Below are 10289 nucleotides of genomic sequence, written 5' to 3'. Positions count from 1 at the left end.
TTCCGTCACCATACGAGGAGACATCATCAGCGCGCAGTTGGGTGGGTACTTCTTCCTTGCCCGCGTGTGTTTATATAGCAGTCAAAAGCTGTGTTATCTTCTGACGTGATTGTCTGCCTGGAGTGTAACGAATCTAGTGAATCTATTGGTCCGTTTGTGATCCTTGTTGCGTTGTGGTCTGTGTTTCTTTGTGTTGATTGGTTATCCCAACGGCTTCCAATTTAATAGCTTGTTCTCCCTGGCCTTGATTCGAATTGCTTTGTGGTCTGCCGGTCTCGAGTTTGATTGGTTGCTTGTACTGCCCTATTTCCTCCACCGTGGCGGTTAGTGTCCCGGCGTCCGCCGGTTGATTTGGTGCTTTGATTAGGCGCCTCCTCCAATCCAATTGATGTGTCCGTTTGAATGACTCTTTCTTGCTTCTTGTATGAGTTCCTCGTATGGTCTGTGGTTTTGGCGTTCTCTCGCTCTAAGTGGCTGGTAAATGGGATCAATGTCGATGTGTTTGTTGATGGCTTCTTCGGTGGACTGCCACGCCTCCATAAATTCGCGTTCTCGTTTTTTTCTTGCTTGAGCCAGTATGCGAACGCCGTTCCAGTCGAACTCGTGTCCTTCTTGTGTCTGGTCTGGGGGATCCTTTACGTGGACGATACATGTTAAACAATGTTTTCGACGATATCAAATTCACAACCGGGGAAGAAAACAAAACTTGCGTTCGTGTCCTTCTTGGTCTTTGTCTGGGGGATCCTTTACGTGGACGATACATGTTAAACAATGTTTTCGACGATATCAAATTCACAACCGGGGAAGAAAACAACGGAAAACTTGCGTCCCTCGACATTCTCATCTCTAGATTGCCGGACGAACAACTACAAACGGAGGTCTTCAGAAAGGCTATACATAAGGACCAAATCTTTTGCCACCACAGCAACCATCCAAATTGCCACAAACGAGGCTGCATTCGGACACTTTTCAAGCGGATCGCGATACACTGCAGTACAACAGAATCCTAGATCAAAGAAGAAAAGCGCCCATATAAATTGTTTCAGAAAGTGGATACCGCAGGAATTTCATCTGGAGAACACTCAACAAGCCAAATACGATCGATGCAACAGGACAAACTAGAAGCAAACGCGTCACACTTCCGTACGTCAAGAACACCGCTGAAATGACGGCAAGGCTCCTACGACAGCACAACACAATGGTTGCCTGTAAGCCTACGAATACTCTGCGGAGGGCACTATTAAGACCAAAGTGGAAATTAGATCCAATCGCGACGAACAATGTCATATACGTGATCCAATGCAAGGACTGCGACAAACGGTACGTAGGAGAAACAGGAAGGAAGCTCTCCACCAGAATACATGAACACAAACTCGCCACCAAAGGTACGATCAATTGTCCTTCCCCCCCAGACAAAGACCAAGAAGGACACGAGTTCGACTGGAACGGCGTTCGCATACTGGCTCAAGCAAGAAAAAAACGAGAACGCGAATTTATGGAGGCGTGGCAGTCCACCGAAGAAGCCATCAACAAACACATCGACATTGATCCCATTTACCAGCCACTTAGAGCGAGAGAACGCCAAAACCACAGACCATACGAGGAACTCATACAAGAAGCAAGAAAGAGTCATTCAAACGGACACATCAATTGGATTGGAGGAGGCGCCTAATCAAAGCACCAAATCAACCGGCGGACGCCGGGACACTAACCGCCACGGTGGAGGAAATAGGGCAGTACAAGCAACCAATCAAACTCGAGACCGGCAGACCACAAAGCAATTCGAATCAAGGCCAGGGAGAACAAGCTATTAAATTGGAAGCCGTTGGGATAACCAATCAACACAAAGAAACACAGACCACAACGCAACAAGGATCACAAACGGACCAATAGATTCACTAGATTCGTTACACTCCAGGTAGCCAATCACGTCAGAAGATAACACAGCTTTTGACTGCTATATAAACACACGCGGGCAAGGAAGAAGTACCCACCCAACTGCGCGCTGATGATGTCTCCTCGTATGGTGACGGAAGGTTTGCAAGCCAATCGCCAAGCTCGGCGAACAGATCAACAGCCATCTGATCAACAACCAACAAAGTGACCTTGCTTTCTGTCATATTACCTTTTCATCGCTGCCCCTTTTTTGCATTGTTTCTGCGTATACCTGCTTTCAGAAGCGATCGTTAATAGTACAGACGTAATGTTAAAGTTTGATGCAGGTAAGTCGCTGTTATCAGGTATTCCACGGATAGTTAACATATTTTCGTTTTCGAATCCACCAACTACTTGAGATTTTACAGTGACGCGGCGAACAGATCAACAGCCATCTGATCACCAACCAATAAACTCCCCCGAGCTACCTATATTTCACCACATTAGCAATGTCCCCTTGGTTAAGCAGTGGGGCTAATCCTTTTAATCGCCGGACAGCAAAATACTCGGTAAATGGGAAAACCACTTACTTGTTTGTAACGCGCTCTTGGCAACCATCAATGAAACATGATGTATCCAACAAACAACACGGATTAGCTGAGTAATACATTGTTGTAAATATCCAGGAATGACTACGAGTAGGCGCGGGGATAGCTGTTGTTCATCGTCAAGTTTGAGATGACACATGTAGTGCAGAGTTTCCAATATCCTTAGGTAACTGTCAAGTTTGGCCGGTTAGAGTGAACTGCAGTCTCGTTCTGGGACCTAAATACGACCTAGATTGGCAAACGTACTTCCAAGAAAAATGCGAGCCATTTCTTTCTGCAACGCACTGAATCCGTCGGAAAATTCTAACGCATTTACTTGTGTAATCATTTTCAGGCTATACCATTAAGAAAGTCGTGAAGTACTACGAAAGTAAGCCGGACACTTGGGACTTTTTAATATCACAATTTGGTTTGAAATAGATGTGGTCATTTGAAACATTGGAGTAAATTGAGCTTTGCAGTAGACGGACCATCCAGACACGACGGCTTTCGCTGTAACATGCCAATCCGATTGGAGGCAAAAAGGGTTGCCACGTAATCCAAAAGACGGACCGTTATTCAACATTTTAGAAGTAACAAAGAAATCTATCAGTAGCAGAAAATGGTGTCATCTTAGTGGGGTTGAAGTTCTCTTAACCAAACCTCACCGATGAACAAGCCAAAAATGATATACTTCACCAAGCAGCACACGTTTGTGCCTACCCCTATTCTGTCATCGGAGCATTTATTCAGCCAAAACGGGAAGACATTAGGAAACTATCTTTCATCAGTTTCTGCGACTCGCACATCTAACCACAATGACGATCATCATCACTAGAGATAGCGACATCAATGTTGACGCCGATGCTTCACTGGTGTGCAACCATAATGCCTAGTTATTTGCAGCTAAAGAGAAGGAAAACTGAATGAAGGAGGGCGGGATCTTTAGCCAACATGTTAGAACCCCTCCTAATGTGCTCAAACCTCTTCAAGTGACCAAACTGGAAGGACACTGACAGCAAAATCGTCATCGACATTGGCTAGGCCTTATTTTTCGTTCTTCCTACGGCCAGGCGCATGGAAGTGGTCGTGGGAGTCCCCTTTCACGAAAAAAATTGTTGCACCAACACAGCTCCCACTCTTAGTGATCTCTTTCACACACTTTCATCATATCACGCGTCGCCCATCCCGCAGTTTGTGCTGTTGGAATAAGGCGCGGCAAACACTCGTCTCAGTAAGCGATGTGTTGACATTCATAGCACAATGCCGCGTCAACGGAGTTGATTGCAATAAACTCGAAAGTTCCCGTCAGAGCTGTTACAACTACCGATGTGGGCAACATTTTTCACTGCTCCTCGGAGAATTCCGAAGAACATTCCCGGAAGCTGCACGCTATCGATCAGAGAGATGCATTTTGTATTTCCAACTCGCACGTCAAAACATTGTATAAAGTAGTGTTCAGCTTATTCAGCAGAGTTTGTTTTTAGCCTTCGTTCCTAAGACAATGACGATGTTGACTGTGCACTCACTGCCAACGGATTGGACATCCATATTTTAAAGTCACTTCAGCGTTCACCTACTGAGATGAAAGGTCTCTTGAATGAGGAGCGTAAGGAAATCTGAGTAAAGATATGCAGTCAGACACCTCCGACATTGCTGTAGCTTCACAAGCATAATCCACTTCTCTGTTGGTGGCTAAAATCGTGGATTAGTTTTATCGGGTGACCAACAGAATCCTTGTTTGAATTACTGTGCCCCATGGTCCAAACGCTCCTCTCTGTTAGATAGCAGAGAGCCATTCTTTCCCCTGATGATTTCACCGATACGAGGCTTCTGATGGACAGTCCAGAGAATCCAGCTGAACGGTCTGCAGAGTTTCCTGGGAGTCTTGCTTCGCCCACTTCTTCGGCCTTTAGAATTCATCAGCCTTAATGGTCCGTGCGAACACACTGTTCCATCTCACGTCGGATGACGCGTCGGGTTGGACTGTGGCGACGGTCTTGACTAAGCTGTCTCCAAGCCTCCGGGAAAGCCACGGTCCTATCAGAGACCCAGTAGTTTGATGCGCGTTGCTGAAATTTGAAACGCATAATGTGACTTCGGACCATTCGTTGGTCATGAGTCAGTTAAGTCTGAGAGCTTTGGAGGACTGCTAGGTCCATGAACCTTTCAGTGGCCAAAGGAGGTCTGCGCCTTTTGTGTAGGCTGGAAAAGCGCAGAGGTAATCAGCAACGGAAAAGTGTATAGTGGCATTTCACGTGGATATCCCAAACTGGGCGACAGGCAAACATCCAACCTCGCCAGGCTTAGGTGACGAAGATGTGATTCCGTGCCTGGTTCGATTATGGGCTTTAAGTTATCAAGTTGCACTTCGGGAAATGGACACTGCAAAGAAGCAGTCTGCTATCGGCATGAATCTGAAATTGCCCATCTCTGTTCCTCGCGCGTTTCGCGACCATCGCAGAATAGCCATCTAACTGAGCCTCGGGACCACCAGGGCAGTCTTCGTCGGAGGCAAACACAATGAGGGGTGAGCTTCTAGGCCATTGTAGAAGAGCACATGCAGCGTCATAGAAACTGCCGTTGACCGTTTGGAGGCTGTAGGCCGTCGGAGACAAGTGCAATAGATGGAGAGCAAACCGCCTCGCACTCTGAAAGTTCTTACGCTGGACTTACCGAACGATCATCGCGGAGACGACTATCAGCACGTATGCAGTTGAGTGAGGAAGCCCCTGCCCGATATCTGAACACATTACCTTCGCCGACATATCCATTTGTAGTTACCTGTATGTCAGCCGATTTGTGTGGCTGAAAGCAAAAAGAGAGCTAAAGAGCGGTCATTTCAGCTGCACAACTTGTATACTTGATTTTTTAACAGACAGCACGCATCAATAGAGAAGGAATTTAGTGTGGGTGCAAGAGCTGGTCTCAGAGTACGAATATTAAACGAAGTTTGTAGTCTTTGTAGAAATAAAACAAACTTCCGTGCGCTCAAATTCCGTTGGGAATTCGGACGAACCGAGCTGCAGCTGGGCATAATTCAGGGCAAAATAAGCTGTCAGTACTAACATGGGTCCTTTAAACAGAATATATGAATCATAGTGAGGTAGATTTGCGGAGGGAAAACGGAGAGTGTGCACGAGGGCAATCAGCTGGAGCATGGGTTCTCTTAGCCGTCTCTCTGTATGAGGCAAGTAAGGCGATCAGGCTGGTTACTCAGAATGTGGCATGATACAATATTCGGTTCTGACTGGCATGTTTGTGTACGAAATTTGTCTAATGTCAGCGCACCAACCCTCTCTGGCTATACTACACATATACAAGTGTCTTTAAGAGACAAGTCACTGTGATTGTTCCGACCTGGCAGACTGGGAGACTATGTTCGGCACATCTCTAATCACTGAGCAACTCACTACGGTGTATCCTGTGGGTGGATAAATGACTTCCCACTCAAGTACAATTCAGTAGGTCGCAGAGGAACACAAACCACCGATTCTCGATTGGGTCCAGTCACTTTATAGCGGCTGCACACGTGAGCTTTGGCTTAGTTGGGAATATAAGCACACAATCTTCACAGGTAACCGTTATAAACTTTTATTTGTTTGGTAGAAGCTTCTCACACTAATCAGGAGTTAGACCAAATCAGTCATTTGCCAATTGCCAAACAAGCGTGGACGAGTTGGCCTTCCAACTCTGCTCGTGTGACAGAAGTGTGAGTTATAACTGTAGAACGGGAAGATTGTCAGCTTCATTTTCGAGAGTTTCTTGGTGTTTGAGCTAATCATATGGCAGAATGTATGTAAATGAACACCCAGGCAGAGAAAACGTAACAAGTACTCGTAAGGCTAGCAAAATACAATCATTTGCAAACCAATTTTTTCGAAGTTTCATATGGCAGCCGGAATGTAAATGAACACCCAGGCAGAGAAAACGTAACAAGTACTCGTAAGGCTAGCAAAATACAATCATTTGCAAACCAATTTCGTTTTTCGAAGTTGCTGAAAGGTTACTGAAAATCTTCGAAAGCCCAAAACCGGCTTTGACCTTCTGCGAGCTCAAAAGGCAGGCACCGTGTTTCCATCAAACGGATGTCCTAATTGAACATATTTTATACAGAGTTCGCCAACTCCTATATTTTGTACAGGAATTTAAATCTGAGAGAAGAGTTAGGTGACTTCGCTGAATTTATCTGTTATGATGATCCATTCCAACTGAATGTCTCGCACCGGCTCGCTTGTTTTTCAGCTGTTAAAATATTCAAGAAATGTTGTCACAATTGAGTTTGTGTGCAGAGTGAGAGTGAGGGAGAATATTTGCCGACAGGTTGTCAAACCTCAGTGAAAGAATTGTCGCAGAATAAGTTTGGCTTACACTCATTTTTTGTTATCGACGCGTTTCTAAATTTTTAACGTGACATCAATTTGAGCGAAATTGTTGCAGCTTGTTGCTGATTCAATTAACATACAATTCAGCGCGATTTTCCTCATTTATGCTGAAGCCCTGGTCACTTGTTATTTGAACCTGATTGAACTAGGTTGCTAAGCTTGTCTTGTGTGTGTTAATTTGTGAAGGTTTGGGCAGTGACTTGTTCTGCAAACTTAAAGGTGAGTCGATAAAGAACTTGTATTTTGCAGCGAAAACCTTCCAGCCGTGCCATATATTTAGCAATCCTAAATTGTCTGCACCGCCTGAACGAATTCGAGTTTGGGTAATGGCTTCAAGCACAACTGGTATTCATTAGCCAAATGATGAATGTTAAGATTTGCTTTCCTTAGACTGAAAGACTCAGCTGAAAAAAATCGCGAAATATTTCACAGAGAACAAGCGCAGATGATCGTTGAGCTCATTAGTCGGTAGGTGACTAGACGAAATGATGTACAAATTTGCTCACAAACCTAAGAAAAATACTGCCTCGCGAATTCCCGTTTCAGTACATTCAGGCTAATCACATTGCTGCAACCGGAATACAGGCGTTTGTCCACATGACTTCCTCTTCTCCCACTTACACCGGCTACAAAAGTAATTCAAAAAATCAGTTCACATCCAATTATAATGCTTCAATAGCCATGGATCATCTGACGAGTCTAAAGCTAAACGGAAAACATCTGTGGGTGGAATTTTCTAAAGTGTACTTTTAGAGGGGGTTCCTTCCATCCAAACCAGGATACATACGAGACTTTTTGAATGAAACTAGTGCGGACCGATTGAGGCCGGTAAACTACGTTACGAATAAATTTATAAAGCGTTTCTGTTGGGCCGTGTGGTATGATCGTATCGTATCTTGCGTCAGGTATTATTGCCAACACCACTCTCAGGACGCTACGTTTCTATGGCTATCGCCAGTGGGTGACCCCACGAAAATGTAGACTCTACTCAGACACATACACAGCTGGGATTAGTAATTACACCAAAAAAACTAAAATAAATGCACTCAGTTCGTAAGCAGCTGTTGCAAGACAACAAATTTGACTGTCAGGAAAAATGACAGATTTCTTCAAAGGTACCATGTCATTTCGATAAGTCATCACCTTCTGTCAGTCAGGCTTGACCATACCCGTTCCACATGTTAGTTACTACGTTTGGCATCACAGTAGCAGCTGATCGCTTGAAAATAGGATGGGACATGACAAGTTTCATTTGTTCTTTGATACACAGCGTGACTGTGTACATACTTGTGCACGTGTTCTGTGATTCCAAATGTGCGAAAATGTTTTACCACCGCATCATCATCATCATCGGCATCATGACATCAGTGTTCAACACCAGTGCTTCACTAAGGTGAAACCATGATTTATTTGAAAGCCTTATTATGAGGAAAATAATAAATGTAGATAGGGAAGTGAATGCGTCGAAATGTTAGTAGCCCGGGTGGGTTTATTGGTTATTGGTCACCGCCGAAATTGGCAATTGGCCCGCAAATGTTTCGTCAATGCGAATCGAAATGCAGAAGACTACTGAAACAGAAGTGCTCGGGATGACCAGTTTACTTGAAGAAACGCAAACCTCAATGCAAAAAAGATAGCGAACGGACCAGTAAATTCAACAGAGACGCTGTCACCCAACAAACCAATTACGTCAGGAGAAAACCGACAGCATTTGAATAATTTATAGACGCACGCAGGCAAACAGGAAATACCCACCCAACTGAACACTGAGGATGTCCCCTCGTAGGGTATCGGAACGAACAGGAAAGGAACCTCGTGCTAGCATAGTACAATCATACCTTAATGTTATGGTCGGTATTTCAGATGCCAACAGCCGGTTTGTCCTCACCAATCAAATCAGTTTATTCCACGTATTTGTTGTCTACAGCCAAAGTTATGAAAGCATTTGGCCCGCACAGTAAGTTGCAATATCTCCTCGCATACCACTTGCAACATTCTCGTGACTCTATTCTTTTATCCATCTGAATTTCTGGCTGCTGAACGGCCAGTCCATTTTTGAACCTAATGGGTATTGTTGTGCTTGTCAGAAGTGCCTAAGCGTGTGTTGAGACTTGTGTCCATGGATTATAGTCCGAGTGAAAAGAAATTATAGCCCTGTAAGAAAAGTTCGTCGTGATGGATGCCTCGTTTCGATCAATCCAGGTGAACGCTATGGATCTGCCGTGAACGTATCACTTAATCGTTGTAAATTCAGAACATCAATTTGGGGAAAAGCATCGAACAGATCAGATCCACGTGCGTCAAGTGTAAATAAGCGAGAACAATTTGTGAGATTCTTCGGCTCCAAGCTGACTGAGCAGTCTGGGCTGAAGCAGTCGCATCGAGGGAGTGCAAAATGAGGATGTCCCATCCACCATGTTGTTATCATGATACGCAAAAAACGCGGCTCAAAATCCTTTCCTTGATCGCCCACAAGCTGTGATTGTGAAAATTTTCTAGTTTCAACCGTATGCAGATTTCGCTAATGGAAGTGCCGATGACTCGACACTATTCGAAGACCTACCATCAGCTCTGTGATTCAGCTTGTCAAAATCCGGATGATAGTTTAATGAATGTCTTGTGGTCTTCGTCTATTATTTAGGCCATATGAACAAAAAAACACGCCTGGTGCATTCATGAAGTTCACTGACATTAGAAAAGTATAACCATGTTTTGACAAGCTGGATCGTATTGGATAACACAAGCTCACGTGTCCACAGGTAGTTGAATAATATCTAAGACCACAAATCTCAGGCTGTGCGTGATCCAGTAGCATTTTCCTGTATTTCCTGCACGACCAACGTGCTCCCGATTGCCATACTTCTTTTCAATCAAAATATGCTGAAAAACATGAATAGTTTAGCTTAGTTGATCGATAATGTTGCTTCTAAGAATGTTGCGACAATTCCCAATATTTGGTGGCTTCCTAATAACGGCTCATTTTTCCAGGTATGTCTGGTCTGGCATTCTCTGGATCGCATGTGGTAAGCGCATTAGTGGTCAGAAAATTTATGGTTTGAGCGACATTGCTTATTATTTCGCCAGTCGGCAGATAATGAGTTGTCAAACTTACGCGAGTTTGTTTTTTGTTAGTGACGGTATTTTCAGCTGCTCAAGTTATTTATCAAAACATGCTGATAAATTCTGCGACTGTCCAATTTGACATCCAAAATTCCAGGGTGAGAAATTATCGACTACTTTCAACTGGGAAGGATCCATGGCATGGCAAACAGCTACGGTTTGACAAAAGTATTTTTCCGCATAATTCTTTGCGCCAGATTTTTGAACAACCGTCCAAAGGGATCGTATTTAAGATGAACGAGTTCCCAAATAACCACCGCCACATTGTCCCGAAATGTCACTTATTTTGGTGCCAAATTTGTGAGAAGTTGTGGAAACAAAA

The 10289-nt window shown here is 44.2% G+C and overlaps 1 protein-coding gene across 1 annotated transcript in view; it reads left to right on the top strand.

The window, feature by feature from the left end:
- Positions 1 to 1010, top strand: part of T265_11789 (hypothetical protein) — a gene marked incomplete at both ends in the record, with an annotated part of 57067 nt that extends 56057 nt beyond the window's left edge. Inside the window, one exon of the mRNA XM_009178550.1 lies at positions 577 to 1010. Coding sequence (XP_009176814.1) covers positions 577 to 1010 — 434 coding nt within the window. The remainder of the gene's footprint in view (positions 1 to 576) is intronic.
- Between the last annotated feature and the right edge of the window lie 9279 nt (positions 1011 to 10289).

The sequence above is a fragment of the Opisthorchis viverrini genome (assembly GCF_000715545.1).
Source record: "Opisthorchis viverrini unplaced genomic scaffold opera_v5_583, whole genome shotgun sequence".
Classification (NCBI taxonomy): domain Eukaryota; kingdom Metazoa; phylum Platyhelminthes; class Trematoda; order Opisthorchiida; family Opisthorchiidae; genus Opisthorchis; species Opisthorchis viverrini.
Note: the sequence above shows the minus strand (reverse complement) of the source record. Positions and strands in the feature narration are given on the sequence as shown.